Here is a 25,549-nt window from a genome sequence, read left to right as displayed (position 1 = left end):
GAATGGACCTCGTGTGTCTTCCACTAGTGCAGATTGATGTTATCCTGGGTATGAACTGGTTGGTGTTTAACCGAGTTTATATCAACTGTTTTGATAAGACTGTGATTTTTCCTGAGATTGAGGAAGGAAAGAGTTTGGTTCTATCAGCAAGACAGGTGAATGAGGCAGTAGCAGATGGGGCAGAGTTGTTTATGCTGTTAGCGACTTCGGAGGCTAAAGATAAACTGGTGATTTGCGATCTAGCCGTGGTGTGTGATTTTCCTGATGTGTTTCCTGAAGAAGTGAATGAATTACCGCCAGAGCGTGAAGTTGAGTTTTCGATTGATTTGGTACCTGGTACTAGGCCGATATCGATGGCTCCGTACCGTATGTCTGCTGTTGAGTTAACTGAATTGAAGAGTCAGTTGGAAGATCTGTTGGATAAGAAATTTATTCGTCTGAGTGTGTCACCGTGGGGTGCACCAGTGTTATTAGTTAAGAAGAAAGAAGGTACTATGAGGTTGTGTGTGGACTACAGGCAACTGAATAAAGTAACGATCAAGAATCGGTATCCTTTGCCGAGAATTGATGATTTGATGGATCAGTTGGTTGGTGCGAGTGTGTTCAGCAAAATAGATTTGAGGTCGGGATATCATCAGATACGTGTGAAAACTGAGGATATTCAGAAGACTGCTTTCAGAATAAGGTATGGACATTATGAGTATTCTGTAATGCCTTTTGGTGTGACTAATGCGCCTGGAGTATTTATGGAGTATATGAATAGGATTTTCCATCCGTACCTAGACAAGTTTGTTGTGGTGTTTATTGACGATATTTTGGTGTATTCGAAATCTGAAGAGGAGCATGCTGAACATTTGAGAGTGGTTTTGGGAGTTCTGCGGGAAAAGAAGTTATTTGCTAAACTGTCTAAGTGTGAATTTTGGTTAGAAGAGGTTAGTTTTCTTGGTCATGTGATTTCAAGAGATGGTGTTGCTGTTGATCCTTCTAAGATAGAAGCGGTATCTAAGTGGGAAGCTCCGAAGTCAGTTTCTGAGATAAGAAGTTTTCTTGGACTTGCAGGTTATTATAGGAAGTTCATTAAGGGATTTTCTAAGTTGGCGTTACCGTTGACGATGTTGACTAGAAAGGGGCAGGCGTTTGTTTGGGACTCAAAATGTGAAGAAGGTTTCCAAGAGTTAAAGAGAAGGTTGACTACTGCTCCTATTCTGATATTACCGAGTTCGTCGGAACCATTTGAGGTTTACTGTGATGCTTCATTGTTGGGTTTGGGTGGTGTTTTGATGCAGAATAAGCAGGTTGTAGCTTATGCTTCGAGACAACTGAGGGTTCATGAGAGGAACTATCCGACACACGATTTAGAGTTGGCAGCTGTGGTATTTGTTCTGAAGTTATGGAGGCATTATTTGTACGGGTCGAGATTTGAGGTTTTCAGTGACCATAAGAGTTTAAAGTATTTGTTTGATCAGAAAGAGCTGAATATGAGACAGAGGAGATGGTTAGAGTTTTTGAAGGATTATGACTTTGGTTTGAATTACCATCCGGGTAAAGCAAACGTAGTGGCTGATGCATTGAGTCAGAAATCATTGCATATGTCTATGTTAATGGTTAAGGAATTGGATTTAATTGAGCAGTTTAGAGACTTGAGTTTGGTGTGTGAGAGTACTCACAATAGTGTTAAATTGGGAATGTTAAAGTTAACGAGTGGTATTCTGGATGAGATTAGAGAAGGTCAGAAATCCGATGTGCTTTTGGTTGATAAGTTGACTCTAGTGAACCAAGGTCAAGGTGGTGAATTCAGAGTTGATGAGAATGGTGTTTTGAAATTTGGTAATCGGGTGTGTATTTCGGATGTTACCGAACTTAAGAAGAGTATTCTTGAGGAAGGACATCGTAGTGGCCTGAGTATTCATCCTGGAGCTACGAAGATGTATCATGATTTGAAAAAGTTATTTTGGTGGCCGGGAATGAAAAGAGAAATTGCAAGTTTTGTTTATTCTTGTTTGACTTGTCAGAAGTCAAAGATTGAGCATCAGAAGCCGTCAGGACTAATGCAACCGTTGGCTATTCCAGAGTGGAAGTGGGACAGTATCAGTATGGATTTTGTTTCTGGTTTACCGAGGACAATTAAGAATTTTGAAGCTATTTGGGTGATTGTTGATAGATTGACGAAATCGGCTCATTTCATTCCGATCAGAATGGATTATCCGTTAGAGAGATTAGCCGAGTTGTATATTGAGAAGATTGTAAGTTTGCATGGTATTCCGTCGAGTATTGTTTCGGACAGAGATCCTAGATTTACATCGAAGTTTTGGGAAGGTTTGCAGAAGGCTTTGGGAACTAAGCTGAGATTGAGTTCTGCATATCATCCGCAGACTGATGGTCAGACTGAGAGGACGATTCAGTCACTAGAGGATCTTTTGAGGGCTTGTGTTTTGGAAAAGGGAGGTGCTTGGGATTGTTATTTACCTTTGATTGAGTTTACCTACAACAATAGTTTTCATTCGAGCATTGGTATGGCACCGTTTGAAGCTTTGTATGGTAGGAGATGTCGGACACCTTTATGTTGGTATGAGTCCGGTGAGAGTGCTGTGGTTGGACCGGAGATTGTTCAACAAACTACGGAAAAGATTAAGATGATTCAGGAGAAGATGAGGATTGCTCAGAGTCGTCAGAAGAGTTATCACGACAAGAGGAGGAAGTCACTTGAGTTCCAAGAGGGAGATCATGTGTTTCTTCGTGTTATTCCGATAACTGGGGTTGGTCGAGCTTTGAAGTCGAAGAAGTTGACACCTCGATTTATTGGTCCTTATCAGATTTTGGAGAGGATAGGGGAGGTAGCCTATCGTATCGCTTTACCGCCGTCACTTGCGAATTTGCATGAGGTTTTTCATGTGTCTCAGTTGAGGAGGTACATTCCTGATCCGTCGCATGTAGTCCAAGTAGATGATGTACAGGTGAGAGATAACCTGACTGTTGAAACATCACCTATGAGGATCGAGGATCGAGAGTTGAAGCAGTTGCGGGGTAAAGAGATTGCTTTGGTAAAGGTAGCTTGGGGAGGACCAGCAGGTGGCAATGTGACTTGGGAACTTGAGAGCCAGATGAAGGAGTCGTATCCAGAGTTATTCGCTTGAGGTATGTTTTCGAGGACGAAAACTCTTTTAGTGGGGGAGAGTTGTAACACCCCGATAAAATAAGATAATTATTTAATTTAAGTTAATAATATATATTTATTAATTTAATTAAATAATTGGAATATTATTATTGGAATTATTATTATTGGGTTATTATTTTATTGGAATAAAAGTTGGAATTTAGAAAAGGTCCCCTTCAGTAAAAAGGTTTATTTTTCACGTGAAAAGGAAAAAGGGGCAGAAAAGTGGAAAAAGGGCAAAAGAGAACCAGAGAACAAGGGTTGGAGAGAGGAAGAGCTTGAAGCTGCAGGATTTGCCGGATTAACTCAGGTAAGGGGGGTTTATCAGCGTTTAATGGGTATTATGGGATAACATGTAATGGGTAGTGATAGACTATTGATTTGTCCCTGATTTGAATGATGTATGATGAAATTTGTGAAATATTGGATGAACGAAAAAATTGGATTATAAATGAAGGAAATTCGTAGGAATTAGATGTAATAATGTTAGATTTGTGAAATCGAATAGGGTATGAATTATGTTAGAGGATATGAACGAATAATGTGTAAAATTGGACTGTGGAAGGTTGAATTGGATAGATCTCGTAGCAGAGAAAGCCATAGCAGATCTGGAAGTCTGGTTTCTGGTCATACGCGTATGGCACTAGGCAATACGCGTATGAGATGGTCTGGTACGCGTATGGCACTAGGCAATACGCGTATGGATGAGGAAGATGATGTTTTGAACGTAGTTTGGTCTTTGTTGGTACGCGTATGGGGAAGTGATACGCGTAGCATACGCGTATGAGATGGTGTTACGCGTATGGGATTTGGCTGAGAAATGGGCCATACGCGTATGGGACTAGGCAGTACGCGTATGGGCAGGATTGTGATTTTTCTGTGCTGTTGTTGTGCAGTTTTTGGTTGTTCAGCTGAGTAATGTGATTTAGCTGATGTACGATATATTAGGGATCATTTCCCGTCGTTTTGAGTAGTATAGGTATTAGTAGAGTGTGCTAATACTGTGGTTGTTCTTTGGCATGATCTGATATGCTTATGTGATAAAATACTGATGATGTGTGATGGTATGCATGATCTTGTGAAAGTATCAGTTATGTGTGCATTTGTGAATAGACTGTTTTATGGCTTAGAGTGTGAGCATATGTCTATTCTTGAATTGTGGTTGATGATTTAGCATTGCTAGGTGATTAGCATGCATATTGTGGCCTTTATGGTGGTAGCTAATTCCCATGGTGAGGAATTAGTGAGTTAGTCATTTTGGACTGTTGTTGATGTTTGCATGCTAGGTGAATTAGCGTGCATAGCATGGCCCTTGGGGTGGTAGCTAATTCCCATGGTGAGGAATTAGTGAGTGAGTCACTAAGTCTCAAATGAGTGGGACTAGTGGGCTTGGTAGCCGTGCCTGGATTTGGACGGTGAGGTGAACTATATGTTCACAAATAGTCGGTACCGCATGCATGGAGTCTCATTGCATAATATGTGTATGGCGTATAATATGAATGGATGTATTCCAATATTATACGTGTGTTTGTGTTGATATTGAGTATGAGCATGATTTGTAATTGTATTGAGTATGATAATTGAATTGATGTGCCGTTACCGAATGTGTGATGTGATTGGGGTGATTAATGTGTCAAATTACTTAGCATTACATGATGTTTTATAATGCTTATTATATCGACTGAGGAACTCACCCTTAAAACTATGTTTTCAGGTAACGAGCAGTGATTGAGTAGAAGCTAGTGCTTGGAGTCTAGTGTAGTTCCTTAGTGGGTCATGCTCTGATAGATGTAACATCGGGATGGGATGTTTTACTATGTGTTCATTTGGTTGTTGAACAACTTTACATGTAATGTATTACATGGTTTGAATGTTGTTAGTTGTATCCGCTGCGTATTATGCAAATGTTTTATTTTGATTAAATAAATGAGCATGACAGGATATTTTGGAACATGGTGTGAAGTGATTGTGTGACACCCTTAATTGCATAATTACTCTGATTGATATATTGCTATTTTAATTAAATATTTTGGGGTATTTTAGAAGGGTGTTACAATAGCCATTGAATTATCTGCATATGTAGATGCACAAGGATGTAGGCTTTCCATCATCGTAGTTGGCATGGCATAAGGTTGTTCTCTACCACCTAGGGGTAATGTAAAATTCAAGGGGAAATGAGGTCTTTGGTCTCCCGTCATACTTTGTGTAGCCCTAGGGGTGGTGTGCACACTCGTAACTTGTGGTAAGTATACCACCATTTTTTGTGATACAGTCGACGTTGTTATCTGGCTTATAATTGTAGGGTTTTCTCCAACAGTGGTTAAAGTCCTTATATTTCCAACCGTCAAATTTATTGATTGTTCTTCTATGTTAGGAGTATTTCTCAGAGGGGAAATGGGTTCTTAGCTGGAAGAGTCATTTCTGGAAGTTTCTTACCACTAGTGGGTGACCCGCGAATCTAACCCAACCCAACCCATTGATGAGCGGGTTGGTTTGGTTCGGGTTTACTCTTAAAAGTAAGGGTTGAACAATCAACCCAAATCAAATATGATTGATTGGCTTGGGTATTGGATTTAATCAAATTAGACCCAATCCAACCCACGAACACACCTATTGGTGCTTGTAACAAGAAAGTGGTGTGCTTTCTTGGTTAGGTGGAGGTGTTCTTTATAGTGTTTGGTGTGAGACTTGTAAAGAGCATTTAATCATAGTGTAAAATCTTCTAAGGTGATAGAAGGACTGGATGTACCCTTAAGTTCACAAGAGAAACCTGGATAATTCTCTTGTATATTTTACATTCTGCATTTATTTTCTAGTACTTGACTCATTAACATTTCTGAACCAGTTAAACAATATTAATATTTCCGTTAAAATGATAGGTTTCATAAATTAGCGCTTAACCATAAATTTTCAGAATTCCTAAATCACATCTCCCTCATAGGTTGCTTCTAATGTTTACACATATGTTATTTGCATTGGCGCTCACTAAAACTTATCACATTCATATTGAATTGGATTAAGAATTCTTGTGTTTATCCTTCATATTTAAAAAGTTTAAATACAAACCCATTTTGAAATTGAAAAAAAAAGTGTTGAGTATTGCTCATATTGTAGAGAATACTATGGGTATTGTTGAGTAAGACTCATATTGTAGAGATTATTATTGGTAGAGATGATTGTTTGTTAAGGGTAACTCGGGATAAAGGTTTAGGTAAACTGGACCCTAGTATTATAAGACAGAAATCAATGGAACTATAGCTACTCTATAGTCGCAGATGGAGGCATTATTGGTTGAACTGCATTAACAAAGATCAACAATGTTTGTTGTCATTTACTTTTTTTTCTTTAATATTATATATTGGTTGCTATTCTAACCGTTGGTATCAAATGATGATTAACTATGGTGAAAAATTTCAATTAACAAGGTTTGACAGGATGGGTAATTTCATATTATGGCAAATGAGGGTTAATGATATGTTGGTTCAGCAAAGTTTATAGAAGGTCATGTGTGAGACAAAATCGAGTGACGGGGAGGATATCAATTGGATAAAGATGAAGGAGAAGGTCGCGATATTGATTCACCTATGTGTTTCAGACAAGGTGATGTATCATATATGAACCTGGCGATTCCAAAGGAGGCTTGGGATAAATTGGAGAGTCAATATATATAAAATTCGTTGATGAATAAATTTTCCGCGAAGCATCGACTATACAATCTGAAGATGCATGAAGGATCTGATTTGAAACAATATGTCAGTGTCTTCAACAACATAATGATATGGTGAGGATTAATGTGAAGATTGATGAAGAAGATAAGACAATTATCTTGCTCTGCTCACTACCATGTTCTTATGAGCACATGGTGACTACTCTTACCTACAGGAAAAACACTATCAGTATTGATGTGATTACTACTACATTTTTATCTCATTATCAAAGGAGATAAAGTGTAAAATAAGAAGCTCAAGGTGAAGGTATGTATGTGAAAGAGAGTGAAGATTGTCGGTGGAACAAAGTTAATGGAGGTTCTGGAAGGAAGAAATATAAATCTAGGAATAAAAAAATAGTTGAATGTTATAGTTGCAAACAAATTGGGCATTGGATGAGGGACTTTCCAAATAGAGAGTAGGACTCATCCAGTTTTGTAAATGTGGTTCAATCAAATGATTCTGGTAGTGTAGCATATATTCTATGGGTTTCATCTAGCAAGTTCACATATGCATGGATTCTTGACTCTGGTTCTTCTTACGACACAACGTCGTAGCACGAATGGTTCATTATATTCAGGTAAGGTAATTTTTTATTTATTTATATAGGTGATGATAAAGCATGTACTATGACTAGAATGGGACAAATTAAAATTTTTATGGACGATGGTGGTGTGCGAATATTGAACGAAATTAGATATATTCCAAAATTGAGGAAGAACTTGATTTCCCTATGTACTCTACAAAAAATAGTTTCTCTTACATGGTTGACGATGATAGGGATGTTATGAAGGTTAGTAAGGTGGAATTAATTGTGATGAGAGGAAGGGGGTTACATGTAACATCTATAAATTGTTAAGGAACACCGTTGTAGGTGATGTTGCATTAGTTGAATTTGATAATGATGAAACCAAACTATGGCATATGCGTCTAGGTCATCAGAGTGAGTTTGGATGATGGAACTTCATAAAAAAGTCTATTGAAGGGGTGATCATAGTTGCAAGATGGAATTATGTCAGTATTGCATACTTGGGAAATAATGTTGTTTTCAGTTCAAGATCGAAAAACACAAAACATAGAGAATTTTAAACTATGTGCATTCGTATGTGTGGGGACCTACCAAAGAGGTTTCCATGGGTGGTTTCAAGTATTTTTTTTACTTTCACATTTTATTTTTCTAACAAGGTTTTGGTGTATTTCTTAAAGCATAAATTTGAAGTTGCTATCAAGTTCAAGTTGTGAATGGCAGAGGTAAAGAATCAAACAGGTAAGAAATCATGCATTTATGGTTAGATAATGGGAAAAAGTAAACTGATTTGAAATTCAAGAGGTTTTATGAAGAACACAATATTCAAAGAGATTTCATAGTCTGCAAGAGACCACAACAAAATGGTATGTCAAAGAGAATGAGTATGTCTCTAATTTTAAGGGAAATATGTATCTTATTAAATGTTGGACTATCAAAAGGTTTTTGGGAAGAGGAAATTATGTGTTATCTTATCAATAGGTCACCACGTGATTCATTGGAGGGGAAGGTTGCAGAGGAGGTATGGACAGGTAATCCTATAGATCTTGACAATTTAAGGATTTTTAGGTGTCTAACTTATGTGCATATATCCAATGAAGATCGATCTAAACTTGTCCAAAGTCGAATAAGTGTGTCTTCGTCCATTACACAAAAGGTTTGAAGGGGTTCAAGTTATGTGATCCATTTAAAATAAGATGGTAATTAATATAGGTGTTATTTTTTATGAGCAGTTAATGTTGAAGCAGTCAGTTGCAACCAATGTATCAACATCTGCAGGAGAAACTTCCAGCAACCAGGTGATTCGTGTGAATGTTGATCTACCAGCAGTGAACATTATGGAAGAAGTGCCTAAACTACTAGAGGAACCAGACTCCGATACTAAAATTGACCACATACCTGATGTTTTGGGTGGAGTACAAGATTATATTCTTGTACGTGACATAGAGCACCGTTCAACCAAGCCACCATATAGATTATAGATATTGGTATGAATACTTGATAGCAAATGCACTTCTTACTAGCTTTGGAGACCCTTCAATCTTTCGAGAGGCTATATCTAGCCAAGAGAAAAATAAATGGATGAATGCAATGGTGAAGGAGATGGAGTCCTTGAACAAAAATCTGACATGGGAGCATTCTTAGCTTCCTAAGGGGAAATATTTCATCGGTTGTAATTGGGTGTTTAAGATAAAACTAGTACTAACTGGAAAAGGAAGGGTAAAAGTTCAAGGCTCGTTGTGTAGCAAAGGGGTACTCATAACATAAGAGGATTGATTATGATGAGATTTTATCTCGAGTCGTTAGACATACTTTTATAATGGCAGTGTTAGCTTTGGTAACCATCCGAGGCATGTATTTAGAGCAGATGCGTGTGAAAGCAACATTTCTACACACTAATCTAAATGAGAAAATTTACATTAAGTAGCCATATGGGTTTAGTGACACTGGACATGAAATACTAATTTGTAAATTTACGAGGTCTTTGTGTGGTTTAAAGTAGTCTCCAAGGCAATGGTACAAGTACTTTGATTCATACATGCTTCAGATTGGCTATAGAAGGTGTGAGTATGACTATTTTGTTTACATCATGAGCCTTGATGATGGCTCTTTTATTTTCCTCTTACTGTATGTTGATGATATGTTTATTGATGTTAATCATTTACATCATGTAAATTAACTTAAAACTAATGTTGAAAAAGAAGTTTGACATGAAAAACTTAGGTGTTATTAAGAAAACTTTTGGTATGGAAGTTCATTAGGATAAAAGTGCTAGAAAATTATGGCTATGTTAGAAAAGTTATGTTGAAAAGGTGATAGATAAGTTTGACATGAGTAATTTGAAGGTTGTGAGTATTCCAATGGCAAATAACTTTAAGCTCTCATTGGATTAGTGTCCAAAGACAATTGTAGAAGTTAAGTGCAATGGTGCAGGAGATGGAGTCCTTAAACAAAAATCTGACATGGGAGCATTCTTAGCTTCCTAGGGGGAAACATTTCATCGGTTGTAATTGGGTGTTCAAGATAAAACCAGTACTAACTGGAAAAAGAAGGGAAAAAGTTCAAGGCTCGTTTTGTAGCAAAGGGGTACTCACAACATAAGGGGATTGATTATGATGAGATTTTATCTAGAGTTGTTAGACATACTTTTATAATGGCAGTGTTAGCTTTGGTAACCATCTGAGACATGTATTTTGAGCAGATGGATGTGAAAGCAACATTTCTTCACGCTAATCTAAATGAGAAAATTTACATTAAGTAGCCATATGGGTTTAGTGACATTGGACATGAAAGACTAATTTGTAAATTTACGAGGTCTTTGTATGGATTAAAGTAGTCTATAAAGCAATGGTACAAGTCCTTTGATTCATACATGCTTCAGATTGGTTATAGAAGGTGTGAGTATGACTGTTTTGTTTACAGCATGAGACTTGATGATGACTCTTTTGTTTTCCTGTTACTGTATGTTGATGATATGTTTATTGATGCTAATCATTTACATCATGTAAATTAACTTAAAACTAATGTTGGAAAAGAAGTTTGACATAAAAGACTTAGGTGTTATTAAGAAAAAAATTGGTATGGAAATTTACAAGGATAAAAGTGCTAGAAAATGATGGCTATGTTAGAAAAGCTATGTTGAAAAGGTGCTAGATAAGTTTGACATGAGTAATTTGAAGGTTATGAGTATTCCAATGGCAAATAACTTTAAGCTCTCATTGGTTTAGTGTCCAAAGACAGTTGTAGAAGTTGAGTATATGTCAAAGATCCTTTATGTCAATGATGTTGGTTGTTTAATGTATGATATGGTATACACTAGATTAGATTTAGCACAAGGTGTAACTCAAGTTTGTATGTTTTTGTCCAAACCAGGAAAGTGTTAGTGGGAAGCAATCTAGTGGATTTTCAGGTACTTGAAGGGTACTTGAAATAGTGTACATGGTGATCCTTCAGTTAAAGAATATATTGATTCAGACTATGCTAGAGATATGAATGATAAAAGGTTTACAACTGAAGCAATGTACATGAAGGCAGATGATGTTGTCAAAGAAGCGTTATTGCTTACAGGATTGGTGAGAGAATTGAGTGTTGAGAAAGGTGGAGTTCGATTGAATTGTGAAAGCCAAAGTGTCATTTATTTGGAAACCACTCAAGTGTATCATGTCACGATCAAGCATATTGATGTGAGGTTTCACAAAATCAAAGAGTTATTTGCAGATGGACAAATATTACTTGAGAAGTTTCATACTTTAGAGAATGCACCTGATATGTAAACCAAGTCAGTCGTCAGTGACAAGTTTTGACATTGCTTGAATTTGTTACATGTTTCTCAATGTTAAGCAAAATGTGTACTTCCCAAGTTCTCTGGATGAATCCACATACAGGAAGTCTTCATAAGATTTTAATATTCGGCAAAGTGGAGATTGTTGAGTATGAATCATATTGTGTAGAATATTATGGATATTGTTAAGTATGACTTATATTGTGGAGATTATTGTAGAGATAACTATTTGTTGTGGGTAATGTAGAATTAGAGTTTAGATAAACTGAATTATAATATATATATATTATAACATTGAAATCCTAATTTTATGAGACATAAATCAAGAAAACTATTACTACTCTATAATTGGAGTGGTAAGTGTCATTTACCAAACTGGATTAACAAAGATCAACATTGTATTTTACTTTCTTTTCTCATTAATGGTTGTTGTTCTCACACAATTATATAAATGTATTTTCTAAAATTTCTTGTTTTGTTTTTATTTATTCAGGAGGGGCGGATCTTCCTTAGAGGTAAAGATTTGGTGGCACTTCTCAAATAAATAAAGAAAGAAAAACACATGCATCTTTTTGTGGTGCAACACTGTATATCGTTAATTCATTTTAAAGCGACAAATACAAATTTAACATGACCTCTTTGAACGTGATAGAAGCAAAGATAAAGGTTTATCATGCTTGCATTTATAAGAATAGAGCCAAATTAAAGCTTAATCTCTTCTTAAGAAACGCACCCATGTGTGAAAAGATGTAGTTACTAACAAGAAAACATTACATTTTTAATTTGTAAATCCTTCCCAATTCATGTCATGATAGATTCTCTTCTATGGCTATAAAAGGCAATGCTGTTGGCCAGTTATTCACACACATCAAACAACTAACTCATATATCTATATTCTATCTATACTTAAGGCTAAGAATAGTAAATTGGTTTACTTTCAATGGCTAAAATGATGATTCAAATTTTAGTGTCAATCATACTTGTGTTTGTTCTAATGGCAGAGGCAGAGGCAACTCCTCCAGGAATTGCTAAAGATCGTGAGTATGGCTATGCAAGCTGCAAGATAAAGAAATACAAACATTGTTATAATTTAGTTCATGTATGTCCTAAGTTTTGTCCTTATCATTGTACTGTGGACTGTGCCTCATGCAAACCAATTTGCAGTAAGACTTTATATTTTTCTATATCTCCAAATTAGGTTTAAATATCTGTTACATCAATTTTTGCATGAATATATATATACAATGATTTATTAGACAATGATGATCAATTATTTGCAGAGTGTGACAAACCAGGAGCTGTTTGTCAAGACCCTCGTTTCATTGGTGGTGATGGAATCACATTTTACTTCCATGGCAAGAAAGACAACAACTTTTGTCTTGTATCTGATGCCAATCTCCATATCAACGCACACTTCATAGGTAGAAGAAATGGGAACATGAAGAGGGACTTCACATGGGTCCAATCCATTGCTATTCTCTTTGACAATCACCAAATCTTCCTTGGAGCAGAGAAAACAGCCACATGGGAAGATTCTGTAGACCGTCTTGCCCTCTCATTCGATGGCGAACCGATCACCCTCCAAGAATTCGAAGGTGCAAAATGGGAATCATCTGGCGTTTCCATTGTTAGGGAAACTTCCACAAACAACATCGTTGTTGAAGTTGATGGAAAATTTAGCATAAGTGCCAACGTTGTCCCTATAACAGAAGAAGATTCAAGGGTTCACAATTATGGTATCACCAAAGATGATTGTTTTGCTCACCTTGATTTAGGTTTCAAATTCTTTTCTTTGAGCAACGAAGTGAGTGGCGTGTTGGGTCAGACATATAAACCTGATTATGTGAGTCGTGTGAATATTGGAGCAAAGATGCCAATAATGGGAGGTGGAAAAGAGTATGAAACTACAAGTTTATTCTCCCCAGATTGTTCTGTTGCTCGTTTTGTTGGCAATAATGGATTCAACAATGATATTGCAATGGTGGAGGGTTTGACTCTCCCTAGCTTGAGTTGCACAAGTGGAATTGATGGACAAGGAGTTGTCTGCAGGAGATAGATTTGTTGTTTAACAGAAGACACATGCAAGTTCATCATGCATATGAAGTCATGCTTCAAATATCAGTTGACTTTTTTATTTATATAATATAAAATACAATAAAGTATTGAAAATTGTGTATTCATATATGTTCTAAATGAAATAAAAAATATTTATATATTATGCTTTTATTAATTAATATTTCCATAGAATTCTTCTTGGTTGAAACTATAAGTACATTATTCTCTACATCTAAACAAGAATAATTTGTTAGTTAAATTTATAGTAAGCAAAACACTATGTATCTTGATTGGAAAAATGGTTTTATAATGATTCTGACTCCGCGATAATCGTGATAATGAAGAGTGTCATAGAAAGTGTATCCTGTTTCTTCACGGTTGAACTACTAATTAAGGTGAAAAGTTGTTTTTGACATTTTCAAAATGACGCATTGTATAACTTTTTTCCATGGTTGGAACGAAGTAAAAAGCTCAACTTTCCACCACGGTTGTACCATTAACCCGAGAGAATAAGTGTTACGGAAAACTTTTTCCACGATTATTAATTTTAACTGTGAGAAAATATATTTGTATTGCACAACACAACTTAATGTTTCTTTTTCAAATTAAAGGAAGGCGTACAATTAACCTTTTTTTGGATTGCAATTCTTCTATGATGCAATTTCTTCTTTGCTAAACAAATTGTTATGCTTTTATGACATAACTAAAATAATAAAAAACAATTGCTTATACTTCAAAATAAATTTCATTTTGTTAAGTCTAAAATGTCAAGAACACAATAGTGATAGAAAATACAAAATTTGCACAAATATAACATATTACCTTATCATTTCAATATTGAACAATTTCTCTAGAAACAACTCTCATATACTTTGTGACGCGAGATCATTCATTGATATCACTATCTTATTAGGACTTTAGATTTCCCCTTGCATCAAATATAAAAAGTTGAGTCATCTCAATAACAACAACAACGTAACAACAAGAATAACAACAAGAACAACAAAAAATCCTAAAGGACAAATAATTTGAACAACAACAACATTAAACATTCAACCTCAATAACAACAACATAAAACTTCAATCTCAATAACAATAACATATAACCTTTAATATCATCTTAACAACAACAACTACAATAACACTAAACATTTTACTTATCTCAACAAAAACAAAAACATAAAACCTTCAATCTTACATTAATAATAACAACAATGTAAAAACTCCAATCTCAATCACAACAACAACAACATTATTAAACATCTAGGGTTTAGGGTCTCAACAAAAAGAACAACGACAAACTCTAAATGACAACTAGTTTGAACAAAAAGAATAACACTAAACCTTCAATCTCAACAACATAAAATCTTCAATCTCAATAACAACATATAACTTTTAATATCATCTTAAAGACAACAACAATAACATTAAACTTTTTACTTATCTCAACAAAAACAACAACATAAAATCTTTAATATCATCTTAACAACAACAACAAAATAAAAACTTTATTATCATTCTCAACAACAACAACATTAATTCTCTAGGGTTTGGGGTTTGAAAAACAATAACAACAACAAACTTTAAAAGATAAATAGTTTAAACAACAATAACAATAATATTAAACTTTCAATCTCGATAAAAAAACATAAAGCCTTCAATCTCAAAAACAAGAACAACAACAAACCCTAAATGACAAATAGTTTGAACAATAACAACATTAAACCTTCAATCTCAACATCAACACCACTAACAAAATAAAACCTTCAATCTCAATAACAACATATAACATTTAATCTCATCTTAACAAAAACATCATAACACTAAACATTTTACTTATCTCAACAAACAACAGCATAAAACATTTAGTATCATCTTTAAAACATCATTAAAATAACATGAATGATGGGAATGTTTCACATACTAGAAATGAGATGAATAAGTCAAATAAATGATTTTTGTGTTTTCTTCTTGCAAGTTTCATGTTTCCTTTCCTTAATTCGGACGAGTTAGAGAAGATATCATGGAGTTAATGAAGAAATGGTGATTCTTACATTTAAGGAGATAGGATTTTGCTAGGGTGTTGTTCTGTTCTGAAGGGAAATAAATTTTGCTTATATATGTAATATTTTAATTTAAAATTAAAAAAGGAGTGGAACAACTTTTCACCTCGATCATATTAAACAACTGTGGAGAAATGTCTCTCAAGGACATTCGAGGGAAATTCTCCACAGTTGTTAAGTATAATTGAGAGAAAAATTTGTTTAATTTTAATTTAAAAAATATAAATAAAGGTAACAAACAACTTTTATAATGAATAAAACACAAAATTGTTGATGTTGAAATTTGAAGTGTGTTCCTGATCAAAAATCTTTCTCCACGGTTGGTAACACCGAGAGAAAAAATGACTTCAAAATTAAAATGAAAGAAAAGTTTCTAATGAAATAAACGTTAACTCAGTAGAATAATTGGACAGGTAAAATTTCGTTACGAAATATACAATTTGTTGAAGTGAAAGGAATATAAGTCAAATAAATATAAAGATAATGAATGATAATTAGTCAAATATCTTTGAAGTCAATAAAAATCTTTAAAGATTGTGGAGTTGTTAAATTCAGTTAAAATTCAATAAAATATTCTAAAACAAATTGTCATTTATGTGTTCCTTTTTATAGTGCCATTAACCAAAATGGCAATTGAAATAGAGTAACCTTCTGAGCTGGTAGCGCATGGGCGGATCATAGGGAAATGTTATGAAATTGGACAAAAACAAGTCAAACATCAGCTACTATGTACTCCTAGTAGAAAGAAAAATCACACAATACCCGCGGAATTTTTAGAGCAAAGTTGAATTTTGTAGGTCACTTTGATTTGTTATTATGACTAGTGTTGTCTATAAATACCATACTTATTAATTTTTTAAAAACAAACCAATCAAACAAGTTTATTATTAAATTTATTCTTTTATCTTTCTATTTTACTTCTACCGATAACAGATTAATCATTATGATTTGATGATGGAAATCTAGATTGCATTTATTCCAATATATTCCATGATCCAAAAATAAATGTGAAAATAAAAAAATATAAAAAAATGATGGAATATCTAGATTACCATTAATAAAAAAAACTTTCAATTTTAAAATAAAATATTAAATAAAATTTAGATAGATAACTTTAGGGAAATTTTAGAAGTTGAGAAATTTGAAAAATATTGATGGAAAATTAAAAAAAAATGACCAAATTAGTGTCTCCTCTATTTTTATTTTCAGTTAATGTGCAGATAGTACAACATATTTGGAAAGTTTGTGCGAACAAAGGAGTACATGCTGATGTGACTCATAAAAAGGTAGGAAATTATAGACGCAAAAGAGTTCATGTAGACCTTAATCTAGAGCGTGACATTCCTTTAAAGCAAAGAACATCTATTCGATCTCTTTCTCACGCATTAGAAGTAAGTACAAGCACATTGATAAGATCTTTAAAGTTGAGAGAAATAACAAGAAATTCAAATGTTATCAAACCTTATTTAAGAGAAGAAAATAAGGGAACTAGATTATAATTTTGCATTGATATGTTAGATAGTGATAGCATACATAATAATTATCTCATTTTTAAAGGAATGTATAACATTGTTCACATCGACGAAAAGTGGTTTTATACGAAAGAAAACGAAAGAAATTTTTATTTGGTATAGGACGAAGAAGATACCATTCGTACTTGTAAAAGTATAACTTTATACCAAAAATTATGTTTCAAGTTGGCATAGCTAAGCCAAGATTTAATTTGCAATAAAATGTAACATTCAGCAGATTAATTGGTGTATATCATTTTGTCATACAAGAGCTCGCTAGAATATCTAGATTAAATAGACCTGCAGGTATACTTGAGACCAAAACAATGACATTAATTACAAGATGAAGTATAAATATTAAATAATGTATAAATATCTACGACTGAACAACATGAAAAATATGAGAAAGAGAAGGAGAAGATTTATTTCCAAAATTAAATATGACATGTTTTATCACATAAATAATTAAGATTAATATCAAGATTTAAAAAAACATTTATATTTTTACACGTGTAGTTTATTTGTGCAATTTACCTCGCTTATTAATGCAATTTACATTCTCCGCATTTAATTCAAAAATCAATTCATTTGAAAATGAAGAAATATGTTTTAAATGTAATATGGCTTTACGTAAAATAATTGACTACCTTGAATCATCATTTATTTGTAATCAATCATTTTTGTTTCTACACGATGAAGTGCATTTATTGAGTTTGCATAAAAATATTAAGGTTTAAAATGATGTGGATGCATATATTTATTAATAGTAGATAATAAAAAAAAAAAACAATAAAAATGAAATCTTAGTCTAAGGCACGTGTATAGTGTGGTTATATTCCCATCGCACCATCACCATAAAGCTTTTATCTATATGACACATCTCATCAACAGGTAGAACATTCAAACAACAAGAAGCATGATGAAGATGGGGAGAGAAAAAAATTCAGAGATGGGGTTCCGATCGAAAGAGGGCATGACATGAGTTGTCGGTGGTGGTCGGATTTACATGCGGAAGTGAGAACGGAGAGGATGCATTGTTGGAAAATAGGTGATGGCTAAACGGAAATCGTGCAGTGGTTGAGGGCGACGTACAAATCTCTTCTTCCTTATTTTTTTTCTTTGTCCCTTATGTTGTTATTGTTAGTAAATTGATTCGAATCAAATGAATCAGGGTTAGAATGATGAACGAATCATTTTCCTATTAGTATTTCAAGCACTTTGAGATAGTCTTAGAGTTTCTACGCAGGAATAGTCAAGATAATTTAGCCTTCTCGAGTTTGCATAAGACGGATGAAAACTCGAATGTAGCGAAGAGTGTATGGAATTTACTCTAGAGGATATGCATTTTTGTTATGATTTTTTTTAATCTTGAATGCTCAATTTATAGACAAAATTGATGTTGTTTCATAAGGTTCAAATGTTGCATTGTTTCGCCTACAGCAACAGTTTTCAAATGATGTATTGTTTCACATTCTACAACACTTCATAAAGTGTTACCTATTTTCGAATTCAAAATACAAACTTCCTACTACAACACTTCACAAGTGTTGTCTATTTCTGAATTTAAAAATTAACCTTCACTTGCATATTTTCTTGTCATTTTGTAGCACACTCAAGATTATTAATTGTTAATGATTTACAACAATCCCCCACTTGTTCTAATAATGACAAGACCATTTCTAGAAAAAGAGAAGAAGATAATGTTAATACAGTTAAGTATCTTTCAATTTGAACTTAACCTTAGTGAGGATAACGCAAAGTTTAATCGGAATGTTAGGTAGATGCTTTGAACTGTTATCCCTTGTGATTATACCGATGTTACCTTAAACAGATTTTAATGGTTTTTCGCCCACATCCCTAGTCTAGCACTATTTATGGTCATGTATTTTTCCTGTTTTTGTGAATTTTTCATAAGAGAAACTCCAACTCTCACTTTGAGACGACACCATCTCGAAATTCATATAGGTGAAGTTCGTTTTGTATCTATTTCTTAAGATACATATCCTCGATATAGAACTTCATTAAGAGTTTGAAAAAAATTCAACCCTCAATATGTAATAGTCAACATTCTCATAGAATGTTGCACAAACATCGAAATCATTGATTTGTTGTTACCCATTGAATCTTAGGTTAAGGTTTGTTAACTTCATATTGGGTTGCTACCGTTGTCAAAACCCTTGTTCAAGGAATTTCAATCACATACCTATCGAGGTAGTCTTTACTAAGTCTTTGGCCATTGGCTTAGTAAACGGATCAACTAAATTATAGCTTGTTTTTATATATGTCAGTGAAATGATCTCATCCTTAATTAAATTTCTCATGAAAGAATGTCTAAGACTCATGTGCCTAGACTTTCCATTGTAGACTTCAGTGAATGCGCTAGCTAGGATGGCTTGACTATCACAATGTATCAACACTTTCGAAACATTGCATTTAGCTAATGGAATCTCCAACAGAAGGTTCCCTCAACCATTATGCTTCTTGTCCAGCAGACGCAAGAGCCATAAACTCAGATTCCATGGTCGAGAGAGTAATGCATGTTTGTTTCTTGCTCTTCCAAGAAATTGCACCTCTAGCTAATGCAAATGTCCACTCAATTGTAGATTTATAATCTCCAACACTCGATATCCAACTTGCATCGTTATATCGTTCTAGTATGGCAGGAAACCTATCATAATGAAGGCCAAGATTTTTGGTTTTTAAAAGATAACCGAAAATTCTAGTTATGGCTTTCTAATGTTCATCATTTAGATTGCTAGTAAATTTACTCATCTTACTAACTACAAATGTTATGTCAGGTCTGGTGCATTGCATTAAATGCATTATACATACAATTGAACTTGCATATTCCAATTGGGTCATAACTCTTCCATCATGATTTTAAAGTTTGACACTCGGATCAAATGGAGTACTCACTTTCTTGAAATGTAAGTGTTTGAACTTATCAAGTACTTTTTCAACATAATGTATTTGACTAAGTTTATAACCCCCGCTATTTCGCTTTACTTTGATCCCCAAAAGTGTGTCAACTAGTCTAAGATCATTCATCTTGAATGGGTAAGTTATAAACCTATTTGTTTCTAACATTCCATTCATCTCACTGTTAATGATCAATATGTAATCAACATAGGGACAAAGGAATATCACAATATTCTCACACAATTTTATTTACAAACATGTTTTACAAAAATTAAATGAAGAAAGATTTTAGATGATCGTACATGATGATGCAAGAAGGTTTTTAGATGAAGTGAGAGATGAAATTATGATTAATTTAAAGTAGTATAGTATGAATTGCAATGAGCTCCTTAGTTATGTTCACTTGTTTTAAATTTTCACTTGAATTTATATGTTCAACCTTCTTGATTAACTTCATCATTTATGTGCATGACACTTTTGATCCTTTTATTCTTTGATAATCTCTGTCTTCATCAAAATTCAATTAGATATAAAGATATCTTCTTCTCAATATCCCCCTTTTGATGATAACAAACTCTCTAAATTTATGTTTTGATAATGATTGAAAAGTCCATCCCTAAGTTGTGTGTCTCCTTATTAGTTGGTGAGTCTTGCAATGACAAAGTCAAACTTTTAATATCATTGTTTCGATGCTTGTTTTAATCCATACGAGGACTTGACAAGCTTCCACGCCTTTTGTTCATTACCAGGAAGCACATAACCTTATGGTTGCTCCATGTTGTAACACCTCAAAATTTGCCCTCCTCTCTTGGGACTAGCATAACATATTACATATCATTTTAGGTCATTAGGCATTGCATATTGCATATCATGTGGTTACATTGTGCAAGCCATTCTCCCAAGTCTTGGTGCAAGCTAGGGTTTCATTTGGACTGGTCATTAATCATCTGAGGATGTGGAGGACCAAATTAGGGTTTTGTGATTCTTAAGGAGATTGGTCTTGATCTTGGTTGCAAGGATACATCATCATCATGATTTGTCATCATCAAGTATTGGAGCATATTCCTTGAGATTAGGGTTTTGACCACTGGTCAACCCTAATCAGTTGCATTGGGCCAATCAGGGCATGGCTAGGAGATGGGGTCTATGGTGGATATGAGGATCATTCCATGATTTTATGGAGCTTATTGAGGCTAGGGTTTCATCCTTGAGCCATTTCATCAGAAGATTGGGGCTCAGATTGATCAGTGCATTGCCAAATTCATCTATCAGTTGAAAAAGTCAACTGTGGTCAACTGTGCTTGATTTTATGGATTTGGAGGTGGGAGAGGGCAAGAGACACTTCATTCATGTTGGAACAAGTGTTATTTGACATGTCAAAGATCAAGAATGGAGAAAATAAAGTCAGAACAAAAATTGCCAAAAATAGAAAGTGACTTGTAATGGAAGTTTCCAAAAATGGAAAGTTTTTCACCACAAATTTACATGTCCAAGGAAGCTTCAAATGAAAATTTGTTCAACATGAAAGTTGTAGATCTTGGTCTCACCTTTCCAAAAAGTCCAAGAACTTGAAATTCCCATGTATGGTTGGCAAGTTATGGTCCATTCAATTTCAAAAATGACCCATAATCAAAGTGGCATAACTTTCACATGGAGTGTCCAAATTGAGTGATATTTTTATGAGCAAACTCCATTTGACATGTACTTTCATGGTGCATAATTGAAATTCATCAAAAATGGTCAATGCAAAAGGTCAACTTTCAAGTGTACAATTAAAGATCCAAGGGCAAAATGGTCCAAATGGAGAAATAATTGGAATTTTGGAATGGGAGTTTTTGCAACACATCACATATGCCAATTAGAAATGGTTTGAATTATCATGAGTGTTCAAGGTGCAATATTTGGCTAGGCCATTTTTGAACTATCATTTAAAATGCAAAATTTGGCATGACATATGGAAAATGAATTGTACAAGGCTAATTGATGTGGGACCAATGCTAACACATCACAAATGGTATTTGGAAGGTGTCTGAGCTGTCATACAGCTGTCACAAGGCCTAGGGGGAAATGTCCATTTTGCCCTTGCATTGAAAATTCACATTAAGCTAATCCAATGCATTTTTGGTTAATTAGTGATTAAAGAGTGGATTAAGGGAGAGTATTTAAACTTAATCATAACTGAATGTTGATTACAATCACATTCACCAAGATTCATAACAAACTTTCCCTCCAAAAGTGCATTTTCTCTCAAATTTCATCAAGCTTTTTTCTCATCAATCTTCATCAATTCTCAATCATTTTGCGAAATTCCTTTTGCTTCATCTTCCATGGATCATTGGCTTGGACTGTTTTGAGGAATTGGAGCAAGGAGGCGCTGAAATCGTGACTGTTCATCATTGGTTCATCAATGGCAAATTGAAATTGCTCACATCTGGATCGTGCTTAAGCTGAAACACGAGTTCCATTCACCTTCCTAAAGCTTCTTCTTCACCTGTTTGTGGATTTTGCACGTGGAAACGCAAGGTTTAGCTTCTGCCATCACAACAAGGTTAGAATTCGAAACTCACCGTTGTGTAAATCTTGATATGGTTTAGGTAGAGTCAAGATGGTTATCCCCGGCAGGTTTAAAGTGATGTTTCCTCAGCAGCCAGGCCTGAAGGTTGCTATCCCCGAGTGGAGCGGGTTTTAATGAAATATATCTCCAGCAGTGTTCATCCTACCAGTGGATTGGATGAGTTTCTGTAGCAGACTAATATCTGCATCCCCAGCTGAGTTGATTCTACCTATGGATTGCATGGGTAATCCCAGCGGAGTGGCATTCGCTTCCCTAGCAGGGTTAGGATGGTTATTCCCAGCAGGTGTCAGATCGATGCTTCCCCAGTTGCCAGGCCTGGAGGTTGCTGTTTCCCAGCAGAGTATCTGTGAGCATTTCCCCAGTGAAGTCGTCAGGTATCTGGGAGGGTTCCCCGAAGCAGAGTTGTGATTGATATCCCCAGCAAGTCAAAGACTGTCGTATCCCCACAGAGCGTTGGTGGTGCTTATCCCCAGCAGTTTCTCGAGCGGATTGGGTGCAAAGGAGGTTCTTCCCCAGCAAGGGTTACCTTTTCCCAGCGGCCGCATTATTCCCAGAGGGGTGGAGATCGGAGTATTGACGAGTTCCTCAGCAGAGTGTCTCGTACTCCCCAGAAGAGTCCCTTGAGGGGGATACTTTTTATACATTCATCATGAAAAATAACATAGCATGTTGCATAGAAAAATAATAAATCGCGTAGCATTTCCATAATCATGGAGCATTACGCAGAAAAATCAATCATGCATCATATTGCAAGCATAAGCTAGTCTCAAACCGTGGTTACTGTTTGAGAGGTGGTGTTATCCGCAAAGCCAGATGTCACTCCGAGGAGTTCAGCATCGTGATTGAATCAAAGGTTTTCCCCAGTAGTGCGATACTGGAGTAACTGTTTTCCGTCGAGCAGAGATGGGAAAGGTTACGCGATCAGCGCGATTCAAGCTGTGGTTACCGCTTGAAGGTTTGGTTTCATCAGATGGTGAAGATGGTACTCCGAGGAGTTCAGCATCACGATGTCAGATCAGCAATGTTCCCCAGTAGTGCGATATTGGAGGAAATGTTTCCGTCGGACAAAGATGGAAATAATATCAGAAGACGTTACGCGATCAGCGCGATTCCGGGGTTCAAATGGAGAAAAGGAGATGTTGAGGCATTTTCTGGAGATGGGGTTCAAATGAAGAAAGGGAAGTGTTGCGACATTTTCTGGAGCTCGGGGTTCAATCAGAGAAGAGTATATGCTGAGGCATTTTCTGGGGTTCAAATGAAGATTGGAGTTGAAGAATGTATCCGGGATGAGGTCCTTAGGATTATCTTCTGTTCATGTGTCACCTTAGACTCTGGCTGAGGCCAATGGAGGTCGTTATAGGTGTCTTCTGAGGAAGAGATGCACATGCTACCTTCCTTTTGTGAAGGTATACCCTCTGACATGTCGCCCTCAGAGTGGTGTTGGTGTTATTTCCGGCGTTGCCAGCGGAATTATCACAAGAAGTTGGAGAACGGGGTTCAATCGGAGAAAGGGAAATGTTGAGGCATTTTCTGGAGATGGGGTTCAAATGGAGAAAGGGAAATGTTGAGGCATTTTCTGGAGAACGGGGTTCACAATGGCGATCGTGAGTTATCGTCAGGCGACTGGGGTTCAAACTGGAGAATGGGGTTCATTATTTGGCAAATAGGAGAGCGGGGTTCAAATGCAGTGATTTGAGGATCATTTGCGCAGAAGAAAATTTCGGGGTTCAAGAAAAGCATAAAAGAGAAGAGAGAATAATAATCCCGAGCGGATGAGTGGTGTTCAGGCCATAGTTATCCCTGTGTTACCATTTATTTTGGTATCCAGGTCGACATTTTTCGGTGATCAGGCCGACTTTCTCCGTACCAGACGGATTTTTCTTCAAGATTGTGTTCTTCGCCGATGCTGACGGGCGTTGTTAATTATTTTCCCATCAGAGTGCAAATTGTTCGTCTGTTCTTGGTATTCAATCACTCTTCATCCTGATCATCTGAAAGCCGAGGCTATTCATATCGACAGGTTCACAGTGGATTGAATAGGGGCAGCTGTAACACCTCAAAATTTGCCCTCCTCTCTTGGGACTAGCATAACATATTACATATCATTTTAGGTCATTAGGCATTGCATATTGCATATCATGTGGTTACATTGTGCAAGCCATTGTCCCAAGTCTTGATCAGAAGATGAAGAGGTCATGGTGCAAGCTAGGGTTTCATTTGGACTGGTCATTAATCATCTGAGGATGTGGAGGACCAAATTAGGGTTTTGTGATTCTTAAGGAGATTGGTCTTGATCTTGGTTGCAAGGATACATCATCATCATGATTTGTCATCATCAAGTATTGGAGCATATTCCTTGAGATTAGGGTTTTGACCACTGGTCAACCCTAATCAGTTGCATTGGGCCAATCAGGGCATGGCTAGGAGATGGGGTCTATGGTGGATATGAGGATCATTCCATGATTTTATGGAGCTTATTGAGGCTAGGGTTTCATCCTTGAGCCATTTCATCAGAAGATTGGGGCTCAGATTGATCAGTGCATTGCCAAATTCATCTATCAGTTGAAAAAGTCAACTGTGGTCAACTGTGCTTGATTTTATGGATTTGGAGGTGGGAGAGGGCAAGAGACACTTCATTCATGTTGGAACAAGTGTTATTTGACATGTCAAAGATCAAGAATGGAGAAAATAAAGTCAGAACAAAAATTGCCAAAAATAGAAAGTGACTTGTAATGGAAGTTTCCAAAAATGGAAAGTTTTTCACCACAAATTTACATGTCCAAGGAAGCTTCAAATGAAAATTTGTTCAACATGAAAGTTGTAGATCTTGGTCTCACCTTTCCAAAAAGTCCAAGAACTTGAAATTCCCATGTATGGTTGGCAAGTTATGGTCCATTCAATTTCAAAAATGACCCATAATCAAAGTGGCATAACTTTCACATGGAGTGTCCAAATTGAGTGATATTTTTATGAGCAAACTCCATTTGACATGTACTTTCATGGTGCATAATTGAAATTCATCAAAAATGGTCAATGCAAAAGGTCAACTTTCAAGTGTACAATTAAAGATCCAAGGGCAAAATGGTCCAAATGGAGAAATAATTGGAATTTTGGAATGGGAGTTTTTGCAACACATCACATATGCCAATTAGAAATGGTTTGAATTGTCATGAGTGTTCAAGGTGCAATATTTGGCTAGGCCATTTTTGAACTATCATTTAAAATGCAAAATTTGGCATGACATATGGAAAATGAATT

The 25,549-nt window shown here is 35.5% G+C and overlaps 1 protein-coding gene across 1 annotated transcript; it reads left to right on the top strand.

Moving 5' to 3' along the window:
- Nucleotides 1-12,108: 12,108 nt before the first annotated feature.
- Nucleotides 12,109-13,224, top strand: LOC127075173 (uncharacterized). The gene is made up of 2 exons (XM_051016651.1): nt 12,109-12,331; nt 12,449-13,224. The coding sequence occupies exons 1-2, from the start codon at nt 12,109-12,111 to the stop codon at nt 13,222-13,224; spliced, it is 999 nt and encodes a 332-aa protein (XP_050872608.1).
- Nucleotides 13,225-25,549: the final 12,325 nt, after the last annotated feature.

This window comes from Lathyrus oleraceus, chromosome 1 (genome assembly GCF_024323335.1).
Source record: "Lathyrus oleraceus cultivar Zhongwan6 chromosome 1, CAAS_Psat_ZW6_1.0, whole genome shotgun sequence".
NCBI classification, from domain to species: Eukaryota; Viridiplantae; Streptophyta; class Magnoliopsida; order Fabales; family Fabaceae; genus Lathyrus; species Lathyrus oleraceus.
The sequence above is the reverse complement of the archived record's forward strand: the minus strand, read 5'-3'. Positions and strand labels throughout refer to the sequence as shown.